The 19813-nt window shown below is 37.2% G+C and overlaps 1 protein-coding gene across 6 annotated transcripts in view; it reads right to left on the bottom strand.

Annotated features, from left to right (window-relative positions):
* Positions 1-19813, bottom strand: part of TRPC4 (transient receptor potential cation channel subfamily C member 4) — a 119897-nt gene that overhangs the window by 75361 nt on the left and 24723 nt on the right. For 5 of the 6 annotated variants that reach the window (XM_061170640.1, XM_061170641.1, XM_061170642.1 and 2 more), the window contains exon 2: positions 14296-14814. The exons of the other annotated variant lie outside the window; for it this stretch is intronic. In XM_061170640.1, the coding sequence (XP_061026623.1) occupies positions 14296-14814 (519 nt within the window). The remainder of the gene's footprint in view (positions 1-14295; positions 14815-19813) is intronic. 6 annotated transcript variants of the gene reach the window in all.

Here is a 19813-nt window from a genome sequence, read left to right as displayed (position 1 = left end):
GAAGCCGAGGCTTAACATCTTGAACAGGGAGTAGGATCCAGCCAGAGGTAATGGTTGTATTTCAAGGTAATAAAATAACAAGAAAGTTTACAGGGGTAACGTTCACAGATCACAGCACAGGAGAGGAAATAACAGCAATCTGGAATTGCTGAGCATACAGCAAAAGGCAGGAAGGGGTGAGAGATGAGTCTGGGCAGGAAGTCAGTGCCCAGATATCATCTACCCTGTTGAGGAGACTGGGTTTTATTTTATGGGATGTACAAAGTAAGGGATAGGAAACCAGGTTACAGTTTTAAAATAACATAATAGAGCAGCATTATTCACAGTAGCCAAGAGGTGGAAACTGCCCAAATGTCCATCAATAGATTAACAGATAAACAGAATGTGGTATATACATACAGTGAAATATTATTCATACAATGTATATACAGTGTATACACATACAGTGAAATACATGCAGGGATGAAATTTTGATACATGCACAACATGGGTAAACTTGAAGATACTATGCAAGTGAAATAAGCCAGACACAAAAGGACAGAGAGTATATGATTCCACTTATATAAGGAATCTAGATTAGTCAGACTTGTAGAGACAGAAAGCAGGATGGTTGTTGCCAGGTGCAGGGGAGAGGGGTGAATGTGGACTTACTGCTTAATGGGTAAAGAGTTTCAGTTTGGGAAGATGAAAAAGTTTTGGAGATGGATGGTGGTGATGGTTATGCCACAATATGAATATACTTAAAAAATTAAAAATTTTACTGGGGGGAATGTTTAAATATTAAAAATTCTGAAGTGTGGTGTGATTTTGGATGGAACGAGATTGGAGCCACGGATGCAGGGAAACTGGGTGAGACACACTAGTCTAAGACTTCATTAAAGAGGGCAGGAGGAGTAAGGCTGGAAGGGAGGAAATAATTTGGGAAATATTAGGGAATATAATGGGCAATAAGATGGGCAGGCTCTGGTGGTTTACAAGAACCTCAATGATCTACGCTCCAAAACTTACTGGTTTAAAACAACAATGTATATTTAATATTTCACAATTTTGTGCATGCCTTAGTCAGTTCAGGCTGTTCTAACAAAGTACTATAGACTGGGTAGCTTAAACAAGAAACATTTACTTCTCACAGTTCTGGAGGCCAGAAAGTCCAAGATCAGGGTGCTACAGATTTGGTGTCTGGTGAGGGCCTGTCTTCTTGCTGTGTCCTCACATGGTAGTGAGAGGATTAGAGATCTCTCTGGGGTCTCTTGTATAAGGGCACTGATCCTATTCATGAGGGCTCCATCCTCCTGACCTAATCACCTGCCAAAGGTCTCACTTCCAAATATCATCATATTGGGGGTTAGGTGTCAACAGATGAATTTTAGGGGGACACAACATTCAGTCCATAACAGTAGAACAGGAATTTGGGCAGGACTCAGCTGGTTGATTCTTCTGTTTCACATGGCATCAACAGAAGTTACTCAGCAGTATCCAGCTAGAGGATGGCCTGGTGTGGGAGTGTAAAGAAGGTCCAAGTTCACTTCTCTTGTAAGTCTTGTCACTGGAGTGAAGGGTTGGAAGGCTGGGCTCAGGTGCGACAATCAGCAAGAGTGTGTACCCACGGCCTCTCTGGTGTGATGGCCTTTATAGGACAGTCAGACTTCTCACACGGCACCTCAGGGCTGCCAGAGAGCATAAGTGGAAGCTGCAAGGCTTTTTACAACCAAGCCTGGGATGTTACAGAAAGTCACTTCTCTTGCATTCTATTGGTTCAGGCAGGCTCTGATCGAGGAGAAGGGTAATTAGATGGTATCTCTCAACTGAAGCCATCTTTAATCTACCACATCAAACTTTGGGAGGTGATGCATATAAAATAATCAAGGAGGAGTCTCAGATTTCTAGCATGAGTAACTGGGAAGGCCTTATACTCGAACAGAGATGACAGAAGAAGAGCCAGGCTTAAAGGGGAAGATAATGAGTTCATCTCTGGGCAACAGCAGTTTGAGAAAATAATAAAGATTATATGGATTTATATACTTAAACCATGATTAAATTTCACAGATTTTAGGAAAGCCCTGATCCTGAGGATTGCTGATCCCTTTACAACCTATTCTTTGTCATCTTCTCTAATCTCAACTCCTGCCACTCCTCTGATTTATGATCATTTATTTAGCACTCCTATGTCCTAAGCACTATTCCAAGCACTAGGCTTTCACTGATAATGAAGTCAGACAAGATAACAGATATAGGTGAAGAAAGACAGATAAAAATAATTAAACACACAAATAAACAGAATATTTTCGGGCTGTGATAAACGCCATGATAACAACATTGTGATGTAAAGGGAATGCCTGACAATAAAGGGTGAAGGAAGAGGGCAGTGATTAGGTGGGTATTCTGGATCTTTGCTGGGAAGGTGATAATATGAACTGAGACCTGATACAGAAGCCATCCATGAGTGCCAGGCAGAGTGAAAGGCTAAAGCAGAGGCCACAGGGTGGGAATGAGGGCAGAAAGAATGAAGGGATTCTTTAAAACTCCTAAAGGAAAACATAGGCAGAACACTCTTTGCCATAAATCACAGCAATATTTTTTTGGATCCATCTCCTAGAGTAATGGAAATAAAAGCAAAAATAAACAAATGGGATCTAATTAAACTTAAAAGCTTTTGCACAGCAAAGGAAACCATAAACAAAACAAAAAGACAATCTACAGAATGGGAGAAAATATTTGCAAACGATGTGACCGACAAGGGCTTATTTCCAAAATATACAAACAGCTCATAACAGGTCAGTGTCAAAAAAAACCAAAAAAAAAAAACCCAATCAAAAATGCGCAGAAGACCTAAATAGATATTTCTCCAAAGAAGACATACAGATGACCAAGAGGCACATGAAAAGATGCTCAACATCCCTAATTATTGGAGAAATGCAAATCAAAACTACAATGAGGTATCACCTCACACCGGTCAGAATGGCCATCATCGACAAATCCACAAACAATAAATGCTGGAGAGGGTGTGGAGAGAAGGGAACCCTCTTGCACTGTTGGTGGGAATGCAAATTGGTGCAGCCACTATGGGGAACAGTACGGAGGTTCCTCAAAAAACTAAAAATAGAGCTACCATATGATTCAGCAATCACACTCCTGGGCATATATCAGACAAAACTATAATTTGAAAAGATACACACACCCCAATGTGCATAGCAGCAGTATTTACAATAGCCAGGACATGGAAGCAACCTAAATGTCCATTGGCAAAGGAATTGATAAGAAGATGTGGTACATATATACAATGGAATACTACTCAGCCATAAAAAAGAATGAAATCATGCCATTTGCAGCAACATGGATGGACCTAGCAATGATCATACTGACTGAAGTAAGTCAGACCGAGAAAGACAAATATCATGCGATATCACTTAGTGTGGAACCATAAAACGTGATACAAATGAACTTATTTACAAAACAGAAACAGACCCACAGACATAAAAAACAAATTTATGGTTACTAAAGGGGAAGGGGGAAGGTATAAATCAGGAGTCTGGGATTAGCAGATTCACACTACTATATATAAAATAAACAACAAGAACCTACCATATAGCACAGGAAACTATATTTAATATCTTGTAATAACCTATAATGGAAAAGAATCTGAAAAAGAATATATAAAGAATACATATATAAAAGAATATATATGTATAACAGAATCACTTTGCTGTACCCCTGAAACTAACACAACATTGTAAATCAACTATACTCCAATTTTTAAAAATGAATCAGATGGACCTTAATTTAAAAAAATAGTAATGAAGGGATTCTCCATCCTCCATCCTCTTTTTGGCCTCCCTGCATCTGTACATGGTGTTTCTTCCCGTAATGACTTTTTGTAACTTCTCTGCCTGGATGACTCCTGGTTTTCCATGGAAACTCAATTAAGCCACTTTCTTCTTCAGGAAGCCTCCCCTAAAACCTTCAGACCAAATTAGGAGGCATTTTCCTGGGCTCCAGGAAGGCAGCTCTGCCACAGCCTCTGTAACCCACACTGTGACAGTTGTGTTAACCTTTCTTCCATCCCTAATAATCTGGTAGTTGTTTGAGGGCAAGGCATTTGTCTTTGATTTCAGCATCACCAGCAAGCAGCAAATAGTAAAGGCTCTCTTAAATAAGTGAGTGAAGGGGCTAATAAGGAAGGAGGACAGGGAGGGAAGGAGGAAAGAAAATGAGGAAAATGTCATAAATGAGGAAGGTAGCATGTAAAACGTTAGTGCAATCTAGCTACAAAGGTATTTTTAGCTTACAGCCAGCATTTTCTGCTTGATTAAGTACTGCAGTACGCACACACACACGGACTTCATTGTATTACCTAAGCAAGAATAAAATTCTAGGCTCTAGGACACTTCTGGAAGAAATCCAAACCTGGCCTAGGGCTTGCTGTCTTCTCATTTTGCTGTCCTCTGTCTCTGGCGTAGAGCAGACACCCTGCAAGCACATGTGGACTTGCACTTGGAGAGAGAAAGAGCAGCTCTTGGCCAGAGCTCCCTAAGCCCATCCACTAGGTTCCCCACATGTTTACTTAATAGCAGCTGCCAACAAGATTTCCAGCTCCCCCCATGCCCTGATATTAGAGGAGAATGTGGCAAAGGATGAAAAGTGGTTCTGGGCTGCATGTTTCAGAGCCACCTGGGGGAAATCACTGAGCCCAGAGAATGCCATGGAGAAAAACAGCAATAGTGCCCCACATTTAAAACTGAAGTTGTGTTTTGGAATGAGGAAAAGCAGGCCTTCTTACAACATGCAGGGAGCTGGCAACGGGGCAGATGAAGGTAAAAACCATAAAGGAAACAGGTCTTAGTATTTTAGTATTTTTCTGTGGCAGCAGAGGGCATGCCACTGAGTGCTCCCTAAAGCTGAAGGGGAAAAGGGAACAGAGTGTGACTCAAAGAATAAAAATATGACTTTATGGGATTGCTTTCCCAGTTCTATATTACCTAGAAGCAATCTGTAAACACGCAGCTTTAGAATTCAGCTTCAGAATCACGAATCACCAAATTATAGCACAGGTGTCATACATCCTAGAGGGTTTTACTGTATGTTTCTGTTTCCAAGAATTGAGACAAAAAACAACCCATCTTTATTGAGAAAAAAATGTAAATATACCTCATATGGTCGAAGGAAAATGAGGGTAAGGAGAAGTTTAAAAGCTCCCTCTTATTCCCATAATTTATAAGGGATCTTGAGCAGGACTTTATGTTTCTGTTCCATAAAGTTCTAGAAGACAACCTATTGGGTTTTTGTATTTTCCAGGAAATGTGTGGGTTGGGATAAGCTGTTAAATCCATAATTTCAAAAAGTGGTGATTCTTAATTTTGTTTCGTGATGAGTGACAGAGAAGATATGAAACATTAAATAATGACCCAAATGAAAATAACCCTCAAATTTAAATGTGAATTTGGGGAAATTCCCTGGCGGTCCAGTGGTTAGGACTCCGCGCTTCTACTGCAGGGGGCACAGGTTCTATCCCTGGTCTTGGAACTAAGATCCTGCAAGATGCATGGCCCCCCCAAAATGTGAATTTTTTGCAAAAGGAACAAAAGAAATTGTTCTTCATCACTGACAAATGAAATGATCAGATCTGAATAATGAAAAAGAGCTGATATTATTGTTACCCTTGTTTGTCAATCATCATGGAGTCAGAAGCACCAGTTTTATACAGAAAAGTAATTCACTGGAGGACCAAGAGGTTTCTAATTCACCGTGAAATTTTTCAAAGATACTATCATTAACCTAATGTTTTTTTAAAATTTTATATTACACTGGACTATAGTTGATTTACAATGTTGTGCTAGTTTCAGGTGTATAGCAAAGTGATTCAGTTATACATATACATACATCTATTCTTTTCAAATTCTTTTCCCATTTAGGTTATTACAGAGTATTGAGCAGAGTTCCCTTTGCTATACAGTAGGTCCTTGTTGGTTATCTATTTTAAATATAGTGGTGTATACATGTCAATCCCAAACTAACCTAATGTCTTTAGTTTATGTCTGGGGCAAATGAAGGCTACTTTGGAAAGAGTTGTTTATCCTGCTGACGCAATGCATTTTTATTAGGTGAACAGAAGAATATACCTCTTTAAAAATAAATTCCTGAATCGTTTCCTTTTTGTATTTATTAAAGCAGTATCAAATACAAGCTATGTTTTATATCTAACTTAAAGTTAAAAATTGCTATTTTATGTTTTGGAAGATATACATTTATCACACTCTAATCAGTGCAGTTTAAAAGGCTGAAGTTATACAATGTTGTGGACATATACAATTTCATATTTAATTGTGGAAGAAACAGAAACAATCACTTTCGGATATGAATTAGGAAAAGTGGTTTCATGTCATTAATTAGCTGTAAAGAAACTCATGGGGATTGAATTCCGAGCTCTAAAATCCTAGTGTTAAATTAAATGCCTAATGACCTGTCATAGTTCTGTCAGCCGGGCTGACAAGTCCTGAACAGGCATTTGCTTCATCCATTATCCAGTGGCAGGTGCTGAAATGTTTGGTCCCCAGGAGGGGGCTGGGCTGAGGCCTTGGGAGCATTGATTGTGTTTTGCCTTTGCCTAGCAACAGCCGGTGTGGGCACTTGCTTGGAGGACAGAGAGGCAGGGCCCAGAAACTGGTCAATGAGTGTGCTCCGGAGAACAGAGGAAGAGGAAAGTAAGCTAAAGACATGTTGTTTTTTATCCCTTTTACAAGTCTCCTAATTATTTACGTCACTCAGTGTAGCCTCATGTATTAAAACCCTATCATATGTCTGGCATTTTTGATGAGCTCTGCTATGATATCAGTTCCTGATTCTGAGGTGTAGCATGTAGCAGTCAGGTTCAAAGGGCATACATAATCAACCACCTAAAATATACTTTAAAAATGCAAGGCAGAAGGACAAATTAAAATCAAGTGTGTAGTATATAATCTAAGTAACTTTTGAAAGCTGATAATGTAAGAATTAGAGCATGGACAACCCTAGGGTCTGAGATAAAGTTTATACATTATACATTTTTGATGAGAATGTCTTTTTAATATAAACAGTTTAGCATACTGATTATAACAATAGACTGTAAGAGGATAAACTTAAAATTTTTCCTATTAATTAATTAATTTATTTATTTTTAGCAGTTTGTATGTGTCAATCCCAAACTCCCAATTCAAAAGTGCAATTCAACCCACGAGGCCTAGATAATATTCAGTACAAATATTAAAACATTTAATAATGAAGCCGCATTTGCTTCATAGCAAATGCACTTAGCTTTTTATACTGAGGGTCCATGAGGGTATAAGCAAAAACAATGATAATAACAGTAATAACTAAATATAATAGATAGCTCCTCTTCAATGGACAAATATGCCAGGAAGTATGCCTAGATCTGGACTTGTATTGTCATGCTTCATCTTAACTACTGACCTATGAAGTAGGCAGTATTTTCCTATTTTAAAGGTGAGAAAACAAAAACTTAAAGGATAATTGGTCTAACATCACATACCTGATTAGGAGCAGAAAAGAGGAGTATATCCATTTCACAGGCTTCATGTGTTTCATACGATATTTTATTTCAATGATACAGAGATGAGTTACTCGATACCAACAAAAAGACATCTTTCCAATAGTTCTCAGATGGCCAGAAATTTACCTGAAAGAAGGTGTGGCTACAGTATGCACACTCAGATGGAAAGTTTTTATTTCTCTATCACATGACAGGGGGATATTAATGTATGACCCCTTCCCCTCCATCTTTTCATTTCCTTAGGTCTACTTCACCTTTCTAAGTAGGATTTTTTTCCTACCTAAATCTTGAGTCTTACTTTGCAGATAGAGGAAATAAAGAAATGAAAGCCCTAAGAATCCTGTTACCAGCAGGATAGACCTTAAGAAGAGGGGAGGGTATTGGGGTCCGGGCAACCATAATAGGGCGGGTGGAGAGATGGGAAGAACTTGAGAGGACCTCTGTGCTGTGCCACAAATGCAAGGACTTACTGAAGGCGAATTTCTGCATGTGGGGCTGAGACAGTTTTTTCTAAAAGCTGCCCAGGTGCTTCTGATGATCACATTTGGTGACCACTGTCTTCTCTACTTGAGAAAGTCAAGGAAATCTAAAGAAGTTTTAATTCATGAGTTAAACTTTGATAGATAATTTCAAGTAGTACTTACTCAACCTTGACTGCACATGAGAATCATCTGGGTAGTTTTAAAAAAAATGCCACCACACTTCCAGGGGTTCTGGTGTAACTGTCCTGAGTGTTGGGATAGAAGCAGCAGTGCAGTGTTTTAAAAACCTCCCAGGCGATTCTACTGTGGTCCGGATGAAACCCATGACAATAGGCAAGCAATGTGAAACAGGGCAGAGGTCTTTTTATGTTAAGAGGCTCCTGGGTGGAAAGGCCCAATGGGGTAAAAGAGTACAATTGTATTATGAGTGTTTCCATTTGGCTGAAATGTGAACTATAAGTAGTGATGGTGAAAGATGAAATTGATGATTTAGGCAGACTTCATATAAAGCAGCGGTGACACCTGTACTTTACATGAGAGAGTGAGAGAAACACTGCAATGCTTCACACAGAGCTCATACGCTCAGATTTATGATGACCAAACCGAGGGGTTCTCCAAGACTGTGGACTTTCAGTGCTATGCCTGGAAAACTTATCCCTAGATTTACTTTTCCTAAAACACAAAACAAAACAAAGACCCTTTAGTGGTGTGGTAGGCAATGGATTGAAGGAGGTAAGACTAAGGGCAAGGTGTTCAACTGGAGAAACAAAACATGAAAACAAATAGGAAGCAAAACAGCACTTGCAATAAAGCAGTGTTGCTGTCATAGCAAGAGAAAACTAATGATTAATTTTGAGTTAGGAACTCAAAGGGAAGGCTTCCCAGAGAAAGTAGTATTTAAGAAGAGATCTGAAAAACATGAATGTTTTCAAAACAGTTCAAAATAGAGAAGAGAGAAAAAGGGGAGGAACGTGGTAAATAATATCAAATCGAATTCAAATAACCCAGTATGTGTTAAGTAAAGTAAACTAAGGCAAAGGCATCACCATATTTACTTATATGAATGACTCTCGAAGTTATTTCAGCAGAAAAATCTCAGTTATGGAGGGGAACACTGTATGCAGTACCTTTTCTCATTTTTCTCCCCAGAAGTGCTCTCTTTGCTATTCTTCTATTATAGTTATTTGATGTCCATGAGACAATATCTCCATAGTATGAGACATTTTTTCCCTCCAAATTATCCATACTCTCATGTGGAATTTAACAGACACAAGAAAATATGAAAGGTATATCTTAGACATCCTAGACTTGAATAAGAGTGGAAAAGGAAGAAAACAAAAGATTCAAAGACAACCAATGGTTAACAAAGGTCAGCTCTTCGTGCCCCATTTGTAGCAAATGCAAAGCTCTTACATGGCTGTCACCAGAATCCAATGGATTTAAGAGGAGAGAGCCATTGTTTGCCAACACAATCCCAAGGTTCTGACGTAACAGCTAGGAAGCAACATTATTATTGATTTCTCTGTGATTTTTTTTTTCTTTTTGGTGGAGATGGGCAATGGTACATCCTTGAGGGTTGGTAGCTGCAAATTAAAATATATGTATACATATAGATGCTATTTTTCCTCAACCACTACCAGAAGCACCAAATGGCATCTGACTACAGATCTCCAGAAGGAGTTTCCCATGTAGATTTCAGGTACATATGGAACATGAGTAGTATTTTTAATTTGTTTTTAATATGAAATTCAGCCAGTAGCAAGTTTGAATTTATACTGCCATTTATTGACTCTTTTCTAATGAAATTTGAATTAAAAAAATTTGGCATGATAAACTTATCAATAGAGAGTTTATAACATAACAAAACAAAGCTTATGAAATACCAAAAAAGTTCAGCCCTATGAAGTTTTAAGAAAACAAATTTCTTTTGCTTCTGCCCCATTCATTATATCACTGCTCTCCCATTACCCAGCACTCTTCTGGTGCCTTGCCCTTTACCTCCCCTTCTCTCCTATCCAGGGGACCCCCTGGTGGTATTAGAGTTTTTTATCCTCTGTGATTCTACTGACCCTGAATTCTACCCCCTATGTATCCTTTCTGACAGGAGGTTTGTTTCTTGATTCCACAACAAGGAGTTTTGAATAAATCAAGAAACATAAAACCACAAATCTTGAGAGCTTTAAAGAGCTGTGTTATGGAATATTTGGAATCAATACAATGCATCATGCTATTGAAGGCATCTGATTGACATGAATCACTTCATATTTCTCTCATTGCTCCAGGATGGGATAAAAAGGTATGAGTACAGGGCTCTCCAAATGTTGATTTATCTACTTCTTCCTTAACAAATTCCTTAATTTCTAAGAGAGAACCCAGATTAGTACCAAAGTTTAAAGTTAATGTTGCAAAATGGTTGACATACCTTCATGAAAGGGAAAAGTAAATTTAAAAGAACATATACTGTTTACTATGTAGATATTATTTTTTTCACTTTAATTTGAAGAGCTATACGGGGAGTGACTACAGTCTTTTCACAAAAAATAATGCATTTCATTGCTTTCCATTATTAACCTAAACACTGCAAATTAATCAGGCAAAGAAACATGCAGGGAGCCTTCCAGAACTAAGAAATTCTGTAACTTCATTCAAGTGCATTCATATTGAACATATTGAGATCAATTCACATGGAGCATCTTTTCTCTATCAAGTACTGAGGTAGGACTGGTGAATGAGACAGATGTGTTCCTGACATTCACAGCCTAGAGAAGGCAAGTGAAATGTAGCAATACAATGAGATCTAGAATGTGCATAATGAAGGCATTTATCCCAGAGACTGTATGGAGGGGGATTGCTTCATGGAATCTCCCTGGGGGAGCAGAGACCTGAGATGAACTTTAAAGACTGAGTAGGACTCAGCCATGTGAAGATTAATGGGAAGGTATTCCAAAAATGTAAGAGATGGACCAAAGACAAACCTCAATCTTTTGTAGACTGAAATAAGGAAAACTTGTGGTTAAATGGTAACAAGGCAAGACATTTATGTTAAAGCAGAGTTTCATTTAAGACACATGATCCTACTAGAAGATCTTAAATATTTTGAAATCAATAATTTCTGAATCATTTAGCAATATGTTTCATAAAACACAACCTATGATTTCAAAGAATTTATATGAAAGTAAAATCTTATTCTCGATTTTATAATGCTATTAGCCATCCAACATTACTTTGCTCTGGAAAAATTGTCAACTCCAGGGAAATATGCTCTTTAATATTGAACGAAAGATACTCCAGAACAACTCTGTAAGAATTTTAATTTTTTTCTCCAGTGTAATCGCAAAAGATTAAAATAGAAAATGCAAAGGCAGGGTCTTTTAAAAATGTATCTTTTAAAAGACATTACTAATTCTTATTTTCTTATTACATGTTATATGTTTTTAGCCTTCCCTTACCCTGCTGCAATGTTAGGTTCTATCACCTTCCAATTCCAAAACTTCATATGAGTAAAAAGTATAAGCATCTTGAAAGAAGTGTTAGAAATTACCAAATGCTTTCTATTGCTTTGATTCTGACGTATCTAGCTAGGGACTAAATTTGTGGCTTTTGTTCAATAGGCTTTGAAGTTGTGTTTGCTTTGTATATTCCTAAAATATACAAAAGAACCTAAGCAAAGAAAAAAATGTTCAGTAGGAATGAATATTTTTCGTGGCTCAAGAACAAAACAGAGAACAATGTATATGTAATGCTTTATTAGTTCTAATGCATGCAATTACTTGTAAGTTTCTTTCTTTTTTTGTGTGTGTGTATGATCCTTTTAATGTGTTGTTGGATTCTGTCTGCTAGTATTTTGTTGAGGATTTTTGCATCTATATTCATCAGTGATATTGGTCTGTAATTTTCTTTTTTTGTAGTATCTTTGTCTGGTTTTGGTATCAGGGTGATGGTGGCCTCATAGAATGAGTTTGGGAGTGTTCCTTCCTCTGCAATTTTTTGGAAGAGTTTGAGAAGGATGGGTGTTAGCTCTTCTCTAAATGTTTGATGGAATTCACCTGTGAAGCCATCTGGTCCTGGACTTTTGTTTGTTGGAAGATTTTTAATCACAGTTTCAACTTCATTACTTGTGATTGGTCTTTTCATATTTTCTATTTCTTCCTGGTTCAGTCTTGGAAGGTTATACCTTTCTAAGAATTTGTCCATTTCTTCCAGGTTGTCCATCTTATTGGCATAGAGTTGCTTGTAGTAGTCTCTTAGGATGCTTTGTATTTCTGCGGTGTCTGTTGTAACTTCTCCTTTTTCATTTCTAACTTTATTGATTTGAGTCCTCTCCCTCTTTTTCTTGATGAGTCTGGCTAATGGTTTATCAATTTTGTTTATCTTCTCAAAGAACCAGGTTTTAGTTTTATTGATCTTTGCTATTGTTTTCTTTGTTTCTATTTCATTTATTTCTGCTCTGATCTTTATGATTTCTTTCGTTCTGCTAACTTTGGGTTTTGTTTGTTCTTCTTTCTCTAGTTCCTTCAGGTGTAAGGTTAGATTGTTTATTTGAGATTTTTCTTGTTTCTTGAGGTAGGCTTGTATAGCTATAAACTTCCCTCTTAGAACTGCTTTTGCTGCATCCCATAGGTTTTGGATTGTCGTGTTTTCATTGTCATTTGTCTCTAGGTATTTTTTGATTTCCTCTGATTTCTTCAGTGATCTCTTGGTTATTTAGTAACGTATTGTTTAGCCTCCATATGTTTGTGTTTTTTACGTTTTTTTCCCTGTAATTCATTTCTAATCTTATAGTGTTGTGGTCAGAAAAGATGCTTGATATGATTTCAATTTTCTTAAATTTACTGAGGCTTGATTTGTGACCCAAGATGTGATCTATCCTGGAGAATGTTCCGTGTGCACTTGATAAGAAAGTGTAATCTGCTGTTTTTGGATGGAATGTCCTATAAATATCAATTAAATCTATCTGGTGTATTTGTAAGTTTCATATTTAGTGTTCTACAATCTTTAATCAAGTGAAATTTTTCATCAATTTCTTCTAGTTTCATATTAAAATTATTCTAGTCTCTTAAAAAAAAAAGAGCCCTGAGTCCTAAACACAATACCCTAAAAAAATGAGTTGATACTAGTACATGTGATTTTAGAATCAGTGGGAATGCACAGGAAAGAAGCTGTTTCCTTTGTTGTTCAGGGAAAAGATTGTTAATTACTTTTAGGCTCCCATGAAAACTGGCCAAAGAACTACAGGAAAAACTCAAAGAAGCAATTTCAGGTATCTTCAATCTTAAGTATTTAGTAAGTAGCAATAGATAAAGCAGCCAGTGCTAATGTAGAATATTTAGGGCCAAGTTAAAAAAAAAATGAATACATTTTTTTCAGAAGCTTCTTTTTCTCTTTCTTTTTCATCTTATATTACATACATAGTTTTTTCCAACTTTTGTTCTAGAACAATTACTATAATTCACCAATCAAAAGAAAACCAATATTTTCTGGAGGTAGAAGTAAATAGATTTTTGAGAACTTACTCAAAATCAGTGATGGAAACAAAAAACAATTACACTAGGTGATAAGTGTAATAGACCTGAATTTTCCTTATTTAATATTCCAATCCATGGAACTCTAATGAAAAATTTATTACTCTTGTGCAATTTGCAATTGACTTCTTAACTTCTCATTCCTGACAAATCAAGAACTAAGCCAGACATGAAGGAAGTTTTAGTATTTTCATCTGCTGTTGGACTAAAGGCTTTCCTTTATTAATAACTTCTAATAATGTATTTTATTAGGATTGTACCTTATAATTTACTAAGAGCCTTCACACACATCCACTCATTTTACACTTCCTACAAGTCTGTGAGTAAAATATTTTATATGTATAAAGAAATATATATATATAATCAAATATAAATATTAAGTCCATTAAGCAGATGAGAAAACCAAAACTCAAGGAGATCTGTGTGACCCTCTAATGTAGCAAAACTTATAAATGGCAGAACTAGAACTCTTAGTGCAGAGATTCTAAAATTCATTAGTTTTACCATCACACACCATTAAATGTGTACATTTTAACACAGATGTCAAAAACCATTACTAATTATTAACCTACTTACCGCCACTCTTCAATCTGTTTCATCATCAGTAATCTGGCAAACAATAAATATCATCCACTTACAGTTAAACAGAAAATGCTTTAAACACCCAATCTAATTTTGGAGTACCAATTTCCCTCACTGCCATTTAAATTCTGTGGCATTTTGATGGATAAAGTCTGGCAAAACTCACCTCTTTCTGACGGTACTTAATGGCCAATTTGAGTCTCGCGAGATCATTTCCACTTTGTTCTTCTAGGAGACTGTTGTCATCGCGGTAATTAAGAATGATTTCCAGCTCGCGGGAACTTCTTGTCTGATCCAGTAGGTCCTTAGCAAATTGTTTGCACTGTCGTGACAGCTCCTCATACTCTGACTTGAATTCATTTTCCACCTTACTCAGTTCCTGGAGCTCCCAACTTAACTGAAAGGCCGTGAGAAAAGGGTCTTCACTGGACAGGGCGATAAGAGAGGGGCTGGCCAGGGCCTTGTAGATGTTGAGTCTGGAGCGGGAGTGGCGGAGACTGTCCACATCCGAGCTGGACACGCATTCGACGCAGTTGCAGCGGACCTCGTGGGGTCTGGGCACCGAGACGCCTTTCTGAACCAAAAGTTTTATTATCTCGTAATTATTTGTATGGGCTGCCAAAATGATGGGTGTAATGTCCGGAGTGAATTCAGAGAACTGCTTATCAAGGAGTATGGGAGGCACCTAGAAAGAAGAAAGCAGAGGTCGTGAGTAGTAACGCATTTGCTCAAGTGAATTTAAACGACGCGCTATAGCAGTGTTGAACAAGATTCGTAAGTCTTTTGCCAGGCTTTTGTTTTTTTTTGCAGGAGAGATAGGGCTTTTTTCCCTCAAAAGACAATAGAAAATTAAACAAAAAATAGCTCTGCAATAGAATGACACATTATTCTTTGTTTAATCCGAATTGTGACATTTCATGATATCTTAAACTCAGTGCCTATGGAAACTCTTGATAAAAGACTTTCTTGCTCCCAACTTATTTTCTGGCTGACAATCTTTGCTTTTCTTTCCCAGTGATATGGGCTCCCTAAATAATAAGAAAGATGCTACAAAATAGTTAATGAGTTGTTTTAAACCCAAGATCTTCCTCTGCAATAGAAGGTTTTAAATTCTTCAGTCAGGTTTTTTGCTTGTTTGTTTGTGTTTTATCTTCTGCGGTCCTAAGATCCACCCTGCGATTACAGGTGGCAGCAGAACGCAAGAGTGCTAGCCCCTCTGCTTTCCGTTTTCATCCATTCCTTTATGGAATATTTTCCAGATGACAAGAGGTGCCCCATTCTAACATCGCTGTTATTAGAAATAAATGCTTCCTGTGGAAGAACCTTAAAAACATCATGCTAAGTGAAAGAAGCCAGTCACAAAAGATCACATATTGTATGATTCCATTTTTATAAAATATCCACAATAGGCAAATCTGTATATGGAGAAAGTAGTGATTGCCTAGACTTGGGGGCAATGGAAGGGATGGAAGGTGACTGCTAAAGGATACAAAGTTTCTTTTGAGGGTGAGAAAAATGTTCTAATATTGTAGTTATGGTTGCACAACCCTGTGAATATACTAAAAATCACCGAATAGTATACTTTAAGTGGGTGAATGTTATGGTATGTGAATTATATCCCAATAAAGCTATTAAAAAAGAAAAAAATAAGAAAGAAATGCTTCCCAATGAATCAGGTCACCAATGCGCTTATGCACAATTTCCTTTGGGTTATACTCTAGGAATGGTAATGACAAAAATAGTTTAATAAGCACTATTTAGTAGGCTTAAAGCACATCCACCCTCACTATTCATTATTCGCATTTTATAGACGTGGTATCTTGGTGAGTAAGTGGGAATCCTGCTATCTGAACCTAGGTCCGTCTGTCTGACACCCAGGCCTGTACGTACTGCACTACACCCTGCTGCTTTACAATTTTTGGTTTAATATTTCTTCCTGCTGGTGCAAAGTCACAGAGGCCTCTGTGAAAATAAATGCTACATAAGGACAAGTTAAACAGGCATGGCAGAAAAAGTGATGACACGTCACATTAAAATATGCTGCTGGTTAAATATGATTAAAACCACAAAAGGATCAAAAGAAAACAACTATGTAGAGAAAAACGAAAGTCATATGAAACTTCAGTAGCACTACTTTTAAGTCGAGGTGTAATCTTTATATGAGAATAATTAAACTCACATGCTTTTAATTCATCTGGCCATTTTGAATATCCATTTATTTCATAAGACACACTATATATGTATATATATATATACATATTTTTAACATAGTCAGTATTTTATTTAATTTTTTAGAAGACAATTTACGTATTTCCTCCACCCCTTCCTTTAAGTTAGTGTGACAGTTTTCCATAATAAACGACTTAAAGGAAGCTTTGGTCAAGAATGGAATGAAATAGCAAAACAAAACTCAAAAAAACCCCAAATCACTACTGCTTTTTAAAAAAACCCATCACTTTCACCACTTATATTCAAACAAAACACACAAACTATATATACTTAACAGACAGTAGTCTGCTGGGACTCTGACAGATCAGCCCAGCAGGCACACGTGATTGTTTATCCAGGTCCCAGAGGGTAAGCATTGCATTAGAAAAATAACAATAAAACAGAAACACTGAAACAATTGCCTGTTATTTAGTGCTAATCACACACCTGAATCAATTATTACATGGAGTCTGAAAATTGGGGGTTTTCTTATTCTTCCATTACTTCTAAGTTTAGTAATTGGCATTCTTCTGTATGTACAATTTTGCTCTCTTCTCCTCTTAATTATTGAGTATTACTCATGAACCCATGGATTCTTCCTTTATTTTATTCAATATATTTTGATTCATTGCAATAATTATTCATTTTGAACTTGTTATTGAGGTATAGCATACATACATACAGTAAAATGCACAGAGATCAGTGTACAGCTTGAAACCTTTTTTAAAACGTGAACACACCTGTGTGACAAGACACAGACAAAAATCTAGATGAGGGCTTCCCTGGTGGCGCAGTGGTTAAGAATCTGCCTGCCAATGCAGAGAACATGGGTTCGAGCCCTGGTCCGGGAAGATCCCACATGCCCCAGAGCAACTAAGCCCGTGCACCACAACTACTGAGCCCACATGCCACAACTACTGAAGCCTGCACGCTTAGAGCCGGTGCTCCACAACAAGAGAAGCCACTGCAATGAGAAGAAGCCCATGCACCGCAACGAAGGGTAGCCCCCGTTCGCTGCAACTAGAGAAAGCCCACGCGCAGCAACAAAGACCCAATGTAGCCAAAAATAAAATAAATAAATTTATTAAAAAAAAATCTAGAAGAGTGCCTGCACCCCAGGGACCTCCCTCTTGTCACCTCCCAGTCATTCCATTTTGTAATCACAAATCTAACTGCTTTCACCACAGATTACTTTCACATACTTTTTAACTTTATATAAACAAATTAAAGTATGTACTTTTTATGTCTAGCTTTCTCCGTTCCACATTAGCTCTTTGAAATATATTCATATTGTTAGTAGAAATCGTTTTTGTTACTTCAATTCTGCATATTTTGATTTATGAATACAGCACAATTTATTTACCATTCTATTTTTGATGATATTTGTGTGGTTTCCAGTCTGTGGCTATTCAGAATATTGCTCCTATGCACACTTTTGTCCATGTCTGTTGGTCTTGTATCTAGCAATGGAATTTCTGGGTCAAACAATTTTCTTAAGCAGTGATACCAATTTTCATGCCCACCACAAATTATACTTGGTATTCCCAGTTATTTCTCTATCAATCTGTCTATCCATCTATTTATTTACACCATTCAACTTGTTAAGCAATCATTTTGAATTGGATTATTTATTATTATCAGGGCTGGGTATTGAATTTGTCTAAGGCCTTTTATGCTTCTCTGAGGATAATCATAATTATTCTCCTTAGTCCTAAAAATATGGTGCGTGTGCACACAAACCCACACACCTGCATACACACACACACAGTATAATACTATGCAAATGGTTTTAGCATACAAAATTAGTAAATTCCCTAAGGAGAGTATGAATAAAGCAAAAGGGAAATGAATTTAGAGAAGATATTATTTTTACTTGGTAGAATTAGAAAAGGATTTTAGGAGGAATTTAAACTTAAGATTGGTTGGAACTAGCAATGTAGGAAAGTTACAGGAAAATGACAACAACAAGAAGAAAATAAGAAAGATAGATTCATAGCAAATACTTTCTTTAGAGTATGGGATAAATCATATAGAGATAAATAATCATAAAATGCCTCAGTGTAGATCAGGGCAAGATGAGGGAAGGTTTTGAATTGCATTATTTTGTAGACATTGGTGGAGTCATAGAAGAATTGAACCATGAGAGTGATGGAGTAATTCCGAAGTATTAACATCACGCTAGCATATTTTGATTATTGAATTGAGAAGTAGATGGGTAGAGGCAGATAACGGAGGCTGGTAACGAGTGCAGTCTGAACGAGGGTTGTAGCAATGGAAAAGGAGAGGCTGGGCATGTGACCCATCAAGCGGTGCCGGGGGTGTGAGGGAGAGCAAGCATGGCATAGAACAGTTCGAAGCAAAGATATCAGAAAACAAGAGAGGTCTAGTCCAGATGCCCTGAGATACCTTCCAGTTCATATTTCACTTTCTTTAATGTCTACTTTTCTGGGAGGGAAAGCTGGTCAACAGAACTAAACAATTCAAAGTTCCATTACAGAATGGCCATGTGCTAATGGCACATTTGCAAAATCTTGCCCTGAAAGGGGACTTTCAGAGAAGTCCTAAATCAAGTAAGGGCCAATGACCTTTCCCCTCTCTTCTGTCTGTTAGCTGGCTATGAATAACAATTGATAAAAAGCCACTTCTTACTGACTTCATTGGAAAGATGAGAGTGCCTGTTACCTTGGAAGATGGTGATATTGAAGACAGGAAGAGGGCAGCAAGCTGAGAGACTGCTGTTTGCTGAGCTCCCGCAGCTGAGAAATTTATCCATTGAGTAGCCACTTTGCTATCTACTAAACACTCAGAAATTTAAAGGAGTCTAAAATATAAGGCATTTGATCTCAGAAACATTTAGAAAATGCAGAAAATGGGCTTGCTCCCTCTTTTTCATGCTTCATTCACCAGTCTATTTTCTGTCTCCATCCTGTGCTTCGCTTTATTCAATATCTTCAATATGCAACTCTCCCTCTTCCCTTTTGTGGTGCCAGCGTTACAAGTGAAAAGCATATTTTTCTAACATTAAAATAAATAAATAGGTGACTAGAAGTGCTTGGTAGCTATTACCTAAAAATGGTTTTGATAGAAATATTGTATTTTTCCAAATTTTTCAAATTTGCCATTTGGCATATTTAAGGACAGATATGAAGATCATGGGGATAACCCGTAGATAAAAACCACACTATGCTTGACTTATTTTAGCTGAAGTAAACTCTACAGACATAAAAACACTACACCCAGGCAAACATACATGCATGAAAATACATACTCACATACTCGTAAACAAACAACACACTTCACCGTTTAACAAATTCCAACTGATTGAATTATACAGTTGACCCAGTAATCTACAGCTAAGTAGAAGAGGCAGTTAAAAGAGGATCTGGAAACCAAATTCATGTCCCTGTTTCTTATGTTGCATAGCTGGAAGTTTGCTCTGGCTTTTCTTCTGTCTAAGATTTATGAATGAGTATTTG

Source organism: Eubalaena glacialis, chromosome 16 (assembly GCF_028564815.1).
Source record: "Eubalaena glacialis isolate mEubGla1 chromosome 16, mEubGla1.1.hap2.+ XY, whole genome shotgun sequence".
NCBI classification, from domain to species: Eukaryota; Metazoa; Chordata; class Mammalia; order Artiodactyla; family Balaenidae; genus Eubalaena; species Eubalaena glacialis.
Note: the sequence above shows the minus strand (reverse complement) of the source record. Positions and strands in the feature narration are given on the sequence as shown.